Source organism: Scyliorhinus torazame, chromosome 14 (assembly GCF_047496885.1).
Source record: "Scyliorhinus torazame isolate Kashiwa2021f chromosome 14, sScyTor2.1, whole genome shotgun sequence".
NCBI lineage: Eukaryota > Metazoa > Chordata > Chondrichthyes > Carcharhiniformes > Scyliorhinidae > Scyliorhinus > Scyliorhinus torazame.
Window position 1 is genome coordinate 166,228,636 of NC_092720.1, and position 17,065 is coordinate 166,245,700.

Below are 17,065 nucleotides of genomic sequence, written 5' to 3' on the forward strand. Positions count from 1 at the left end.
AAAAACCGTATACATGTGAAGCGTGTGACAAATCATTCTCATTATCAGGGAATCTCCGCAAACATCAACACATTCACACAGGGGAAAAACCATTCACCTGTAAGGTGTGTGACAAATCATTTACAAATTCATCGAACCTCCGCAAACACCAATGCACTCACACAGGGGGAAAAGCCATTCACGTGTGACGTGTGTGACAGATCATTTGCAAATTCATCGAACCTCCGCAAACACCAATGCATTCACACAGGGGAGAAACCATTCACGTGCAAGGTGTGCGGCAAATCTTTCTCATTGTCATCGACTCTCCGCATACACCAAATTATTCACACAGGGGAGAAGCCATTCAAGTGCGAGGTATGTGACAAATCATTTGCGGCTTTATCGACTCTCCACAAACACCAACGGATTCACACAGGGGAAAAGCCATATGCATGTGAGGTGTGTGACAAATCATTCTCTCAGTCATCGACTCTCTGTAGACACCTGTGCATTCACACAGAGGAGAAACCATTCGAGTGTGAGGTGTGTGACAAATCATTCTGTTCATCATCGGAACTCCTCTTACACCAACGCATTCACACAGGAGAGAGACCATTCAAGTGTGAGGTATGTGACAAATCATTCACAACTACATCGACCCTCCAGACACCAACTCAATCACACAAGGGAGAAGCCATTCAAGTGTGAGGTGAGTGATAAGTCATTCTCTTTATCATCAAGTCTCCGTGTACACCAAAGCTATCACGGGGTAGAAAGCATTCACATGTGAAGTGTGCGAAAAAGTGGTTTTTAGATCATTGATCCTCCTCCAGAGGATCCACACAAGGCGTAACCATTTAAATGTGAGGTTTGTGATAATGCTTTGATGATGTTTTCAACCCTCCCGGGATCACGTAAAAATTCTTCAGATGCGATATTTGCGTGAGAGTTTTCATTAAACCCTCTGATTTTCTGAACAACAGATTGTCACTGATGCAAAATCGTTCAGGTGTGAGATATCTGACAAGTCTTTCACACAGTCAGTGGATCTCCTCGTCTCCATCAACACACTCACAGGGGAGAAACATCTATCGATGTGAGTTCGGTAATAAAACCCTCACACAATTTTTGGATCTCCTGAAACATAGACTCAGAATCACAAAATAATACAGCACAAACGAGGCCCTTCGGTCCATCGAGTCTGCACCGACGCAGGAAAAACATCTGACCTGCCGACCTAATCCAATTTGCCAGAACTTGGCCCATAGCCTTGAATGTGCCAAGTGATCATCCAGGTACTTTTTAAAAGATGTGAGGCAACCCACCTCTACCACCCTCCCAGGCAGTGCATTCCAGATTGTCACCACACTCTGGGTAAAAAGGTTTTTCCTCAAATCCCCCAAACCTCCTGATCTTGAATTTGTGTCCCCTCGTAACTGACTCTTCAACTAAGGGGAACAGCTGCTCCCTATCCACCCTGTCCATGCCCCTCATAATCTTGTACATCTTGATCAGGTCACCCCTCAATCTTCTCTGCTCCAGCAAAAACAACCCAAGCCTATCCAGCCTCTTCCTAACTTAAATGTTCCATCCCAAGCAAAATCCTGGTGAATTACCTCTGTAGCCCCTCCAGTGCAATCATATCCTTCCTATAATGTGGTGACCAGAATTGCACACAGTACTCCAGCTTTGGCCTCACCAAAGTTCTATACAACTCCAACATGACCTCACTGCTTTTGCCACCTGTGCCTCGATTGATAAAGGCGTGTCCAATATGCCTTTTTCACCTCTATTAACCTGCCCTTCTGCCTTCAGAGATCTGTGGACAAACACGTCAAGGTCCCTTTGTTCCTCAGAACCTCCCAGTGTCACGCCTTTCATTGAATACCTCCTGGTCACGTTACTCCTTCCAAAGTGTATCACCTCACACTTTTCAGGGTTAAATTCCATCAGCCCCTTTTCTGCCCATTTGACCATCCCCTCTATATCTTCCTATAATGCAAGACACTCAACCTCACTGTTAACCACCTGGCAAATCTTTGTGTCATCGCAAGCTTACTGATCCTACCCCCCACATAGTTATCTGTGTCATTTATATAAGTGACAAACAATAGGGGATCCAGAACAGATTCCTGTGGTATGCCACTGACTTCCGGTCACTAAAGCAACCGGCTGTCATCGCCCTCTGGCTCCTACAGCCAAGCCAATTTTGGATCCACCCTATCAAGTTATCCTGTATCCCATGTGCATTTGCCTTCTTTATTAGTCTCCTTCCGTGTCCCCGAACAGGCGCCAGAATGTGGCGACTAAGGGCTTTTCACAGTAACTTCATTGCAGTGTAAATACTTGTGACAATAAAGATTATTTTATTATTATGTGGGACCTTGTCAAAGGCTTTGCTGAAATCCATGTATACCACATTAATTGCACTACCCTCATCTACACACCTAGTCACAAACTCAAAAAATTCAATCAAATTTGTTAGGCATGACCTCCCTCTGACAAAGCCATGCTGATTATTCCTGATCAAACCTTGCCTCGCCAAGTGAACCTACATGGAAGTGAATCCACATGGAGACTACCTCACCAAGTTCTTGCCAATCTGTCATCAGAATGTGAAGCTGGACACAAGCTCACTGCAAAGAATGTTCAGTGGTGTTAGGGCACAGAACAAGAAGCAGCTTTCACTCACATCAAGCTACTAGTGACAACAATGCCAGTGCTGAGGTACTATGATGTCAATGATGAAGTCACCCTGCAGTGAGATGCCAGTGAAATAGGACTTGGAGCAACCCTCATGCAGCAAGTCAACCAGTTGTGTTTGTATCCAGAGCATTAACAGACTGAAGAATGCAAGTACAGATTGAGAAAGAATGCCTGGAAATTGTCTTTGCTTGTGAGCATTTTAACTGGTATCTGTTTGGGAGAGAGAAAGTAATGGTAGAGTCTGATCACAAGCCACTTCACAGCATCTTAAACCACTTCTATCTGCTCCAAAGCATTAACAAATGATGTTACTGCATTTGCAGAGATATTTAAAAGTGAAGACCTGAATAATTTAAAGATTACATGTGCAATATGTGTGCAGCGGCAGTCAAAATTGGAACAGACTAAAAAGAACAAAGATTTTTGTTCCAGAACGATCATTTTCTTTAAGGACTATTCATGTGGAGTAAATTGTAAACAAAAAGGGGGATTTGTAGGATCGGAATCCCCTCCAATTGAACTTTTATTAAATATAAGAAACAAGAAGCTTCATGGATGGACATAAACATGACAAATTAACAGGCCAAACCACAACACAGAGTTGTACTGTCCAGGGTTAATCTACAAAGCATGTTGATACCGAGATCAAGTCAATTCTGTGTAAAGACGGCAGACACAAAATAGTGGCCATCAGACAATCCGATTAAAGAAACTGGGAGACCATCAGAGCTGATCAGACAACAGACAAACAAACAACACTGACAACAGGTAATGAGAAATTGACTTTATCACATACACATCAACATGCAAGCCAGACATCTCACCTGAATGGGCTCCATTGTTTCGGTTGAGAAATAACACCGCGATGAATGGGTTTGTCTGGGCCAAGGCAGGAATCAGGCTAAATAGATTAAAAAGGTGCTAAGGACCGATTGTCCAAACAGAATGTCTGCAGGAAATGAGCTTTGATATTTTGGTTTTTTAAAAAAATATATTTTATTGAAATTTTTTTCCCAAACAACAATTTTTCCCCTCTTACAACGCAAACGCAACAAAAACAATACAGAATTTTTTAACAATACACAAGTAACAAAACCCCCTTCTCTTTTGACCTAAACTAAACTAACCCCCCCCCCTTCCCCCTGGGTTGCTGCTGCTGGTCATCTGTCTTCCCTCTAACGTTCCCCTAGGTAGTCGAGAAGTGGCTGCCACCGCCTGGTGAACCCTTGAGCCGATCCTCTCAGGGCAAACTTTATCTGCTCCAGTTTAATGAACCCCGCCATATCATTTACCCAGGCCTCCAGTCCGGGGGGTTTCGCCTCCTTCCACATGAGTAGGATCCTGCGCCGGGCTACTAGGGACGCAAAGGCCACAACGTCGGCCTCTTTCGCCTCCTGCACTCCCGGCTCTTCCGCAACTCCAAATAGAGCTAACCCCCAGCCTGGTTTGACCCGGGCCTTCACCACCTGCGAAATCACTCCCGTCACTCCCTTCCAATACCCTTCCAGTGCCGGGCACGCCCAAAACATATGTGCGTGGTTTGCCGGGCTCCCGCCACACCTCCCACATTTGTCCTCCACTCCAAAGAACCTGCTCAATCTTGCTCCCGTTATGTGTGCTCTATGTAGCACCTTAAATTGAATCAGGCTAAGCCTGGCGCATGAGGAAGAGGAATTTACCCTGCTTAGGGCATCAGCCCACATACCCTCCTCTATCGCCTCCCCTAGTTCTTCTTCCCACTTTCCTTTTAGTTCGCCCACCGACTCCTCCCCCTCTTCCCTCATCTCTCGGTAAACCTCTGACACCTTGCCCTCTCTGACCCACACCCTTGAAAGCACCCTGTCCTGTATCCCGTGTCGGGAGCAACGGAAATTCCCTCACCTGTTGTCTAGTAAACACCCTCACCTGCATATATCTCAAGAAATTTCCCCGGGGCAACTTATACTTTTCCTCCAATGCTCCCAAGCTCGCAAAAGTCCCATCTATAAATAAATCTCCCACCCTCCTAATTCCCAACTGGTACCAGCTCTGAAATCCTCCATCCATTCTTCCTGGGGCGAACCTATGGTTGTTCCTGATTGGGGACCCCACCAGGGCTCCCCGCACCCCTCTCTGTCGCCTCCACTGTCCCCAGATATTCAGTGTTGCCGCCATCACCGGGTTCGTGGTAAACTTTTTAGATGAGAACGGTAGCGGCGCCGTCACCAGCGCCTCTAAACTCGTCCCTTTACAGGACTTTCTCTCCAGTCTTTTCCACGCCGCTCCCTCACCCTCCATCATCCATTTACGTATCATTGCCACATTGGCGGCCCAATAGTAATCGCCCAAGTTCGGTCGTGCCAATCCTCCTCTGTCCCTACTACGCTGAAGGAACCCCCTCCTTACTCTCGGAACTTTCCCTGCCCACACGAAGCTCGTGATGCTCCTGTCTATTTTATTAAAAAAGGTCTTGGTGATTAGTATAGGGAGACATTGAAATACAAATAAGAACCTCGGGAGGACCATCATCTTAATTGCTTGCACCCTGCCCGCCAGCGATAGAGGCTGCATGTCCCACCTCTTGAAGTCCTCCTCCATTTGTTCTACCAGCCGTGTCAGATTAAGTCTGTGCAAGGTTCCCCAGCTCCTAGCGATCTGAATCCCCAGGTATAGGAAGTTTCTTTCCACTTTCCTTAGAGGCAAGCCTTCTATCTCTCTACTCTGGTCCCCTGGATGTATCACAAATAATTCACTCTTCCGCATGTTTAGCCTATACCCCGAGAAATCCCCGAACCCCCTCAAAATTCGCATAACCTCTATCATCCCCCCCCCCGCTGGGTCCGACACGTATAACAATAGGTCATCCGCGTATAACGAGACTCGGTGTTCTTCTCCCCCTCTAATCACCCCTCTCCATTTCCTGGAGTCTCTCAACGCCATGGCCAGAGGTTCAATTGCCAACGCGAACAACAATGGAGACAGCGGGCATCCCTGTCTTGTTCCCCTATGTAGTAATACTCCGATCTATGTCGACCCGTAACTACGCTTGCCGTTGGAGCCCCATAAAGAAATCTAACCCAGCTAATAAACCTGTTCCCAAACCCAAACCTCCTTAACACTTCCCATAAATACTCCCACTCCACCCTATCAAATGCCTTCTCTGCGTCCATTGCCGCCACTATCTCTGCCTCCCCCTCCACTGGGGGCATCATTATCACCCCTAATAGTCGTCGCACGTTAACATTCAGTTGTCTCCCTTTTACGAACCCTGTCTGGTCTTCGTGCACCACCCCCGGGACACAGTCCTCTATCCTCGATGCCAGTACCTTTGCCAACAATTTGGCATCCACGTTCAATAATGAGATGGGTCTATAGGACCCGCACTGCAACGGATCTTTATCCCTCTTCAAAATTAACGATATCGTCGCCTCCGACATCGTCGGGGGTAGAGTCCCCCCTTCCCTGGCCTCATTGAACGTCCTCATCATCAACGGGGCCAACAAGTCCACATATTTTCTGTAATATTCCACCGGGAACCCGTCTGGTCCCGGGGCCTTCCCTGCTTGCATGCTTCCCAGTCCCTTAATAACCTCGTCCACCCCAATCGGTGTCCCCAGGCCTACCACCTCCTGCTCCTCCACTTTCGGGAACCTCAATTGGTCCAGGAACTGCCGCATCGCCTCCTCTCCCTCTGGGGGTTGAGACCTATACAGTTCCTCATAAAAGGTCTTGAACACCTCATTTATCTTTCCTGCCCTTCGCACCGTGTCTCCCCTTTCGTCTCTAATTCCTCCTATCTCCCTCGCTGCTGCCCTCTTTCGCAATTGATGAGCCAACAGGCGACTAGCCTTTTCCCCATATTCATACCTCCTCCCCTGTGCCTTCCTCCACAGTACCTCCGCCTTTCTGGTGGTCAGAAGGTCAAACTCCGTCTGGAGTCGTCTCCTCTCCCTGTACAATTCCTCCTCCGGGGTCTCTGCAAATTCCCTATCCACCCTTAAAATCTCCCCCAGTAATCTTTCCCTTTCCTTGGCCTCTGTTTTCCTTTTGTGGGCCCCAATGGAGATCAGCTCTCCTCTGACCACCGCTTTTAGTGCTTCCCATACCACTCCCACAGGGACCTCGCCGTCGTAATTGACCTCCAGGCATCTCTCAATACATCCCCGCACTCTTGCACACACTCCCTCATCTGCCATCAGTCCCACATCTAATCGCCAGAGTGTTCTCTGCTCCCTTTCCTCTCCTAATTCCAGGTCCACCCAATGTGGGGCATGATCCAAAACCGCTATGGCTGAGTACTCAGCTTCTTCCACCCTGGAGATCAACGACCTTCCCAAAACAAAAAATCTATCCGGGAGTACACTTTATGGACATGGGAGAAGAAGGAAAACTCCCTAGCCCTAGGTCTAAGAAATCGCCATGGATCCACTCCCCCCATTTGGTCCATAAACCCCTTAAGTACCTTGGCCGCTGCCGGCCTTCTTCCGGTCCTTGAGCTGGATCTATCTAGCCCCGGGTCCAGCACCGTATTAAAGTCCCCTCCTAAAATCAAGTTTCTTACCTCCAGGTCCGGTATACGCCCCAGCATCCGTCTCATAAATCCCGCATCGTCCCAGTTTGGGGCATACACATTAACCAACACGACCTCCATTCCCTCCAGCCTGCCACTCACCATTACATATCCACCTCCGCTATCTGCTACGATGTTCTTTGCTTCAAATGCTACCCGTTTCCCCACCAAAATGGCCACCCCTCTATTCTTTGCGTCCAGTCCTGAGTGGAACACCTGTCCCACCATCCTTTCCTTAACCTAACTTGGTCCGCCACCTTTAGGTGCGTCTCTTGGAGCATAACCACGTCTGCCCTTAGTCCTTTCAAATGCGCGAGCACTCGGGCCCTTTTTATCGGTCCGTTCAGGCCTCTCAAGTTCCACGTGATCAGCCTCACTAGGGGGCTACCTGCCCCCCTCCCGTGTCGACTAGCCATTACCTTCTCTAGGCCAGTCCCATATCCCGCCTCCGCGCTCCCGCTCGCTCCCCCAGCGTCGCACACCATCCCCGCCCACCCACTCTTTAGCCATTTCCTTTTGGATTTCCGCAGCAGCAACCCAGTTGTTCCCCCCCCCCTCCCCCGCTAGATCACTTTCTAGCATGATTGCTCCCCCCATATTACTTCCGTAAGTCAGCTGACTTCAACTGACCCCGGCTACTCCTGCTCACTCCTCGACCCACCCGTGTGGGAAACTCCCATCCGCCTTGCGCCTGTCTTCCCGCCTTATTCTTTCTGGCGCGGGAACATCCCTTTACCTGACCCGCCTCTTATTGCGCAGCGCCCTTTCCCCTCCCCCTCCCCATTCTCCAACTATGTCCCGTCTTTCCCCCCTCACCGGCGCCTACATTTCCCCAATGTCTCCCCCCTTCCCAATTTACTTCTCAATTAACTTCAACCATAACATTAACAATAACATTTCCTGCAGCATCAGTCCCTCAGTTCCGATCCAATTTCTCTTCTTTGATGAAGGTCCATGCTTCCTCCGCCGTCTCGAAATAATGATGTCTCTCCTGATACGTGACCCATAGTCTTGCCGGCTGCAGCATCCCAAACTTCACCTTCCTTTTATGCAACACCTCTTTGGCTCGCTTGAAGCTCGCCCTCCTTCTCGCCACCTCCGCACTCCAATCCTGGTATACCCGTACCACTGCATTCTCCCATCTGCTACTCCGCACCTTTTTAGCCCATCTCAGGACCTCTTCTCTATCCTTAAGGCGGTAAAATCGCACGATTATCGCCCTGGGTGGGTCTCCCGCTTTTGGTCTTCTCGCCGGAGTCCGATTTGCCCACTCCACCTCCAAGGGGCCCGTAGGGGCCTCAGCACCCATCAGTGAGCTCAGCATCGTACTTGCGTACGCTCCACAGTCCACTCCTTCCACACCCTCAGGGAGACCCAGTATCCGAAGGTTCTTCCTTCGCGCTCCGTTTTCTAGGGCCTCGATCCTTTCAGTACACTTTTTATGAAGTGCCTCGTGCGTCTGTGTCTTAACCGCCAGGCCCAGGATCTCGTCCTCAATATCTGTCACCTTCTGCTCCACCACGCGGAGCTCTGTCTCCTGGGTCTTTAGTGTCTCCTTGAGCCCCTCAATTGCCTGTAGCATCAGGGTCAGCACCTCCCTCTTCAGCAGCTCCACGCACCGTCTCACAATTTCATCCTGCTCAGGCCCCCATGTCGCCTGCGCTTTCTCCGCCGCCATCTTGTACTTCTCTCTTTCTGACCCTTTGGTCGACGATTCCTCGCGCTGCAGCCGCCGCCGCCGTTTTTTTCCTCCTTCGTTTGGGGGGGGACTCCCTTCTCACACCCCACACCGGGTTGCGTCGTCAAAAAATTCCCCGTTGGGGCTCTTAAAAGAGCCCGAAGGTCCGTCGGAGCTGGAGCCGCCGAAACGTGCGGCTAGCTAGGCATCACCGCAACCGGAAGTCCATCAGCTTTGATATTTTCGACAACGTTTTGTAATAAAAAAAGCCGCAACCATAGGCTCTGACACGCAGTCACTAAGGAGAGTCAGGAAGGGTCAATTTTATTCACAGACCTACAGCTTGCACCAGAACGACCGAACGTGTTGTATCAGCCATATGTGAGGGATAGTGCGGCTGAGGTTTAAGGATAGATTAAGGGTTGCAAGAGGATTGGAGTTGAGGTTTGGGCAGAAACGGGATTTTTCTCCTGTGGTTTTTCAGTGGAGGATTTTATTAACAAGCTGTAGTTTTGAGTGTTGTGTGGCATCATTAAACTACTTTAGAGATCTTGTATTAGGGCATTGGGGGTGTTTTGTTTTGTCAATAAACATGTTTCTGTTTGAGCCCTGTGTCTGAGTAAATTTGTCTTTTTTAAATTCCTGAAGTCAAGAACAGGCAGTAAACAGGAGTGTGCATCTCTGACCACCTCACTATACATACGATCCTCGGAGTTCTCATCCTTGCAGATACCCCACAGTTATTCCAGATCCTAAACGCGGATTTTGAGTAACTGCATCCGTAGACACTTCCTGCACACATGGTCATCTTGGACACTGGAAGTGTCCATGACTTTCCACACGGCACAGGAGGAGCATTCGACATGGCCGTGCTGTGCTGCCACGACTTTGCCTTCAATTATTCCCTTCATTTTTACTTCCTCTAGTTTAAGGAATATTAAGTATATACTGGGGACAATATGTTTATACTTTAAGCACAACTTAATCTAAAATTAAGACCACTTTTTACTTTAAACACTGGACAGTAGAAATAATCACCCGTTTCGACTTACCAAGGCTATCGCTCCTCCCATGCTTGCTTCCAGTGCCGCTCTGGTCTCCGGCCTGGTTCCTCTCACTCTTTTAAGGCCGATGCGCCTCTCACAATTGCCTGCTGTCCCGCTCTGGTCTCAGGCTCTGGTTCCTCTCAGTTTTATTTAAGTTATTTTTTTTATCGGTTTTCGTATTAATATTGATATACAGCCATACCAAAGAAAGGAAAAAAAAGACACAATGGGGTCTACAAACTTAGTGCGTACAACAAAGAAAAAGTAACCAAGAAACAAAACCATGTGGGCCGACAGTTACTTATGTCTTCCCGGTACAGAACCTATGTACAGGTATGGAGCCCTCTGTTTGGGAGCCCCTCGGTGGTTCAGCTACCATGGCGTCTAACTTCACTCACGTCATAGCTGCTTCATGCTACTGAGCACCAACAGTTGCCGGGCGTGTTTGGTTCTTGCGTTGTGATCGCCTCCCTCTGTGTCCTTGCCCTTTGTCTCTTCCGGTTCCCCTTTCCTGCTTTTGCTGTGTTTCTTCTGGTGTCCCCTCCACTAGCACCCTCTTCTTACCCCCACCCCATCTATCCACCCCCCTTCCTCTCTTTCTTCCATTGTCTGTCTTGTTCCTCCCACCCACCCCCCTGTCCTTTGCTTATTGATGGTTGGTCACAAACAGGTCTTGGAAGAGGCTGGTGAATAGCCTCCCATGTTGTGGAATCTTTCCTCTGATTCCCAAATGTAGTATTTTGTTTTCTCCAATTTGAGAAACTGCCAAATCGGACAGCCAATCTGCAGCCTTGGGTGGCGCTGCCGATCGCCAGCCGAGCAGGAGTCTTTGGTGGGCAATAAGGGAGGCGAATGTTTGCCTGGGTTTCACCCCCACAACCGAAAGATGTGCAGGATAGGTGGATTGGCCACGCTAAATTGCCCTCAATTGGAAAAAATTATTTGGGTACTCAAATTTTTTTTTTTTTTATAAAGTGAGGCGAAGGCTGTAGCGTCTGCTTCTCTTCCCATAAAGAGCTCTGGCTACTCCGATAACCCAAAGACCACCAATGATGGGCACCGCTTCACCCTCACCCCCTAAAACCTTGGATATAGCCTCTAAGAAGGCTGTCCAGTGCCCGACAAGTCTGGGACAAGACCAGAGCTTGTGGGTGTGGTTGGCTGAGCCTCCCTGGTATTATTCACTTTTGTCCTCCCCTCTGGGAAGAACCCACTTGTCCGTGTTCTGGTGCCCTGTGCACCACCTTTAGCTGCGTTAGGCTCAGCCCTGTGCATTAGGAGGTAGAGTTTGCCCTTTGCAGTGCTTCGATCTAGAGTCCTCCCCTTATCTCTATGACTAACTCTTCCTCCCACTTCTCCCGTGTCTCGCCAAGAGGTGAACGTACTTCCTCTAGTAGTGATCTGTACATGTCAGCCCAGTTACTGTCCACTAGTTCACCCGCAGTCAGGACTCTGTCCAGTAGGGAGTGTCCTGGTAGCTGGGGGAACGTCGCTGTCTCCTTTCGGGTGATGTTTCTGATTTACATGTATCTTAGTTTGTTCCCATTCGGAAGTCGGAGCTTGTCCGTGCGTTCCCCACCCCGTGATCTCTACTCTGCCATTCACGTATCTGTCCCCTACTTTCAATACCCCTTCCTCCTGGCTCCACCTTTTAAAGGAGGCATCCATGGTTGCGGGGGTGAATTTGTGGTTCTTGCAGATGAGGGCCATGGTGGACATCAGGCCGAAGTGGGGTCACAGTTGGTCCCACATTCTCAACATGGCCACCACCACTGGGCAACTTGAGTGTTTGGCTGAGGGATAATGGGAGAGGGACCATGGGCAGTGTTTGGAGCGACATTCCCATTCAGGAATTCTCCATTTTGCACTACACTCCTGGCACCTTTACCCATCCCTACATTCCAGTAGCTGCCCACTGGAAGAAAAGGAGGTTTGGGAGGGCCTAACGGCCGCAGGGTTTGAGACATAGACAAGCAGGTCATCCGCCTAGAGATTCTATGCTCTCTTAATCCCCCCCCCCCCTCTTCTTTGAATGCCTCTCTACCCCTTTGCTGATCTGAAAGCCATTACCACACATTAGGTGGATTGGCCATGATACATTGCCCTTAGTGTCCAAAATTGCCCTTAGTGTTGGGTGGGGTTGCTGGGATATGGGGATAGAGTGGAGGTGTTGACCTTGGGTAGGGTGCTCTTTCCAAGAGCTGGTGCAGACTCGATGGGCCGAATGGCCTCCTTCTGCACATGATAATTCTGACCAGTGGTGCGATTGCCAGGACAAATAGCAGCGGGGACAGTGGGCATCCCTGCCTCTGTGCAGCCGGAGGTATTTAGAGTTGTTGGTGTTTGTCCGTATGCTCATGCAGTAGTTTCACCCATGAGGGGAATTCTGGTCCAAACCCAAACCATTCCAGTACCTCTGAGGTACCTCCATTCGACTCTGTCGAAGGCCTTCTCTGGGTCAAGGGAGATGATCACTTCAGGAGTCTCTTCCACGTTCAGGAGGCGTCTGATGTTCGCTGTTAGTTGTCTGCCCTTGGCAAAGCCTATCTGCTCCTCTGTAACTACCTCCTGCACTCAACTCCCCATTTGACTCACCAGGGCCTTCACCAGAACTTTGGCATCCATGTTTAGGAGTGAGGGTTGACTTCCGGTGGCGGCCATGGTGTGAACGGTCGCATATTTGGCAGCTCCCGCTCGAGGCTGGTTTTTCGGACCTTTTCCCCATTTGGACGGTGGATGTGTGGCTGAAAAAGGTGTAGAACGTGTCAGAGGGGAGTCTGAATCTACTGGACTGGTGGATGGATCCAAGGATCAGAAGTAGGTCAAGAAGAAGGGAGCAGCTGGAGAAGGAGAATCTTCGTGCACCACAGCTTAAGATGGCGGAGGGTGTAGGGCCAGCACTGCCCACCCAATGGTCGATGGACCAACTGGTGGACTTCTTAAATGAGAAGTTCAGCCAGCAGAGGAGAAGGGCCCATGAGGACCTAGCCAAGGTGGTAGACCTGTTGAAGTCCGGAATGGACCAAGTGGAGCAAAGGCTGGAGTCCCAGGGTCAGGTCATCAGGAAAGCGGAGAAGGCAGTGGGGGTGCATGAGGAGCAGTTGGCTTCGCAGGCAGCCGAAATTGGAGTAATGCAAGATATCCAGAGGCAGGTGCAGGAGAAGGTGGAGGACCTTGAGAACAGCTCCCGGAGGCAGAACTTGAGAATTGTAGGGATGCTGAAGGCATCGAGGGAGCGGACGCTGCCACATACATGGCTGGAATGTTGGAGAAGCTGATGGGAGTGGTGGCCTTTAGCCAGCCCCTGGAGGTCAATTGAGCGCACCAGGCGCGAATGAGGAGGCTGCAGGCGACCGAGCTGCCGAGGGCAGTGGTGGTGCGTCTTCACCGGTTTCTAGAGAAGAAAAGAATCTTGAGGTGAGCGAGGCAGACGAGAAGCACCTGGGAAGGGAGTGAGCTGCGAGTGGATCAGGACCTTGGCCCAGACTTGGCGAAGAGCAGGGCAGGGTTTAATCGAGTGGAGGCTGCTTAAAAAGGGGGTGAAGTTTGGGATGCTGTATCCAGCTCGTCTCTGGGTGACCTTGAATAACAAAGAACACTATTTTGGAACACCAAAGGAGGCGACGGAATTTTTGAGGGACAATGGACTGGCTGGTGAAGTAGGAGATTGAAGTGTGCACGAGGGATGTGGAGATGAATGTGGTATCTTTTGTCCTGTTCTTTGGTAATTCTTGTATTTTGTTTTTGTTTGGTGGGTGCTTGAGGAACTCATCTCCTCCAAGGCGTTTTGAAGCAATGAGGGGGTGAGTGCACCATTTTGACTTTTGTTTTGTGTTTTCTTCTGTTTATTGCTGCACTGTTGCAAGGGAGGCGAGCGAGTGGCAGGGGGGAAAATCAGTGGGGGTACGGGGAGATGGCGCCTTGGGCGGGGGCTGCCAGGCTAGCTGGGTGGGCCGGTTAACGGGAGCGCAGTGGGGGTGATCAACTGGGTAGTGTAGCAGTGGGGGATGAGGTTATTTTTTTTTAGTATCCAATTCATTTTTTCCAATCGAGGGACAATTTAGCACAACCAATCCACCTACGCTGCTCATCTTTCGGTTGTGGGGGAGTATGTGCAAACTCCACACGGACAGTGACCCAGAGCCAGGATCGAACCTGGGACCTCGGCGTCGTGAGGCAGCAATGCTAACCACTGCACCACCGTGCTGCCGGGATGGGGTTGTTTTGTTTAGGGGAGGGGGGGGGTTGCTGACAAAGGTGTTGTTCCTGTGATGCCATATAGGAGGGAGAGGTGATGGTGGACATCTGGGGGTGGCCCTGGAGGGTCGCAAAACACGGGGGTGGGGGGGGGGGGGGTGGGGGGGCTGGCCGATGAAGGGATATGGTTGATCAGCAGGGTGGGGGGGGCTCAGCGCCCGCAGTGGAGTTTGGATGTGGGGCTGCCAGCAGAGGAGTAGGCGTGTGAACGGGTGTGGGTCGCCATCTGGGGTACATGGAGGAAAGTCACGTTCCTGAGAGAAAGGATAAGTATGGGAAGTTTAGTGAGCCTTGGATAACGAGGGATATTGTGAACCTCGTCAAAAAGAATAATAATAAGAAGGATCTTCATTGTCACAAGTAGGCTTACATTAACACTGCAATACAGGAGTATCAGAATACAGGAGGGAGATAGAGAACCTAGTGGAGTGGTGTAGCGACAACAATCTCTCCCTCAATGCCAGCAAAACTAAAGAGCTGGTCATTGACTTCAGGAAGCAAAGTACTGTGCACACCCTGTCAGCATCAACGGGGCCGAGGTGGAGATGGTTCGCAGTTTCAAATTCCTAGGGGTGCACATCTCCAAAAATCTGTCCTGGTCCACCCACGAAGACGCTACCACCAAGAAAGCACAACAGCGCCTATACTTCCTCAGGAAACTAAGGGAATTCGACATGCCCACATTAACCCTCACCAACTTTTACAGATGCGCCATAGAAAGCATCCTATCGGGCTGCATCACAGCCTGGTATGGCAACTGCTCAGCCCAGGACCGCAAGAAACTTCAGAGAGTCGTGAACACCGCCCAGTCCATCACACAAACCTGCCTCCCATCCATTGACTCCATCTACACCTCCCGCTGCCTGGGGAAAGCGGGCAGCATAATCAAATATCCCTCCCACCCGGCTTACTCACTCTTCCAACTTCTTCCATCGGGCAGGAGATACAGAAGTCTGAGAACACGCACGAACAGACTCAAAAACAGCTTCTTCCCCACTGTCACCAGACTCCTAAATGACCCTCTTATGGACTGACTTCATTAACACTACACCCTGTATGCTTCATCCTATGCCAGTGCTTATGTAGTTAAAATGTTGTGTTGCCCTATTATGTATTTTCTTTTATTCCCTTTTCTTCCCATGTACTTAATGATCTGTCGAGCTGCTCGCAGAAAAATACTTTTCACTGTACCTCGGTACACATGACAATAAACAAATCCAATCCAATCCAATGAAGTTCCCGTAAAAAGCCCCAACTCGCCACATTCCAGCGCCTGTTCAGGTACACAGAGGGAGAATTCAGAATGTCCAAATTCTCTAACAGCACATCTTTCGGGACTTGTGCTGGGAGGAAACCCATGCAGACACGGAGAACATGCAGACTCCACACGGCCAGTGACCCAGGCCAGGCATCGAACCTGGGACCCTGGAGCTGTGAAGCAACAATGCTGCCCACTGTGCTACTGTGTCGCTGAAGGAGACTTTTGTACGGTCTATAAGGGTGGGGTAGTCAAAACCCTTGAGGGGTATAAGAAAGTATGAAGGTACTTAAGCGGAAAATTAGGATGGGTCATGAAAAGTCCTTGGCAAGTAGGGTTAAGGTGAATCCCAAAACTTTTTATTCATATGTAAAAAGCAAGAGGGTGGCCAGGGAAAGGATTAGACCACTTAAGGACAGGACAGTGGGGGAAATCTATGTGTTGAGCCAGAGGAAATGGGTGAGGTACTAAATGAGTACTTTGCATCAGTGTTCACCCCCTCACTGAGCATCGGGGTGGCAAGCCCAGCGCCCCCAGGCTCTTTGCCTGTGAGCCAAGGTGGCTACTCACCGCTTCAGCTCCCCACGGAAGTACTTCCGCCAGGTTCACGTATTTAAAAAGGTGTACTAATCCGCATCAGTGTGACCACTTGCTGGGGAGGCTGATGAATGACAGGAGGCCGTTGGTGGACACTGGGTGGCTCCCGTTAATTGTATGGAAATAGGGCTTAAGTGGTGATAATTGGTTTCTTGTCACGCTGCAGCGAGATCCCGGTATCGCCTACGGGAGTTGCGCCGGCAAACTGTTCGGTACCTGGCACGGTTCTAATTTTTGGCCTGTCCCGCTGTTCACTGGCCTTGTTTCACTTGAGCGGGAGCACAGCGAGGCCGGAGAATCGCACTCCTAGCCTCAGGAACGTAGAATTCCGCCGCAGATCATTCTTTTTTTTAAATATTCATATTCAAACAAATTTTTACAATAATACAAATATAACCACAACACAGCCCATTCCAACAAAGTGTTATGCCAATACTATCACCCACCCCCACAAAGCAGAGCCTAGAAGACTAACCAACCATCCTCCCAACAGCTGACAGTAACCAGCTCCCTGAAAAAGGCAATAAACGGCTGCCACTTTGAGAAAACCCCGTCCACCAGCCCCCTCGTTGCATATTTGATCTTCTCCAGGAATTTCATCAGGTCCCCAACCAGGCAGCCTTCGGCAGCAGCTGAGACCTCCACCCGAGCAGGTCTCGTCTCCGGGCTATTAGCGAGGTAAAGGCCAAGACATCTTCCTTCATCCCTGTCTGCAGCATCGGCAAGCCTGATACTCCAAAAATGGCCACCAACGGTCACTGCTCCAGCATAGCACCCAGAATCCCTGACATCATTTCAAAAAAGGAGACTCATAAATTAACAAGTTTGGGTCAAAGTGTGTGGTTCGCAGGCTCCTTAAAGCACCGCTCACAGCCGTCCTCCACCCCTGGGAAGAATATGCGCCCTGGTCAGGTGTGCCCTGTGCGCCATCTTGAACTGTATCAGACTTAACCTTGCACATGAGGAAATATAGTTAACCCTATGAAGTGCCG

General features: G+C 49.8%; 1 protein-coding gene across 1 annotated transcript in view; it reads left to right on the plus strand.

The window, feature by feature from the left end:
• The window catches only part of LOC140389074 (uncharacterized), an 83,569-nt gene that overhangs the window by 43,233 nt on the left and 23,271 nt on the right, over positions 1–17,065 (plus strand). Inside the window, 4 exon segments of the mRNA XM_072473235.1 lie at positions 1–164; positions 166–644; positions 646–751; positions 966–1,078. Of these exon segments, the coding sequence (XP_072329336.1) occupies positions 1–164; positions 166–644; positions 646–751; positions 966–1,078 (862 nt within the window).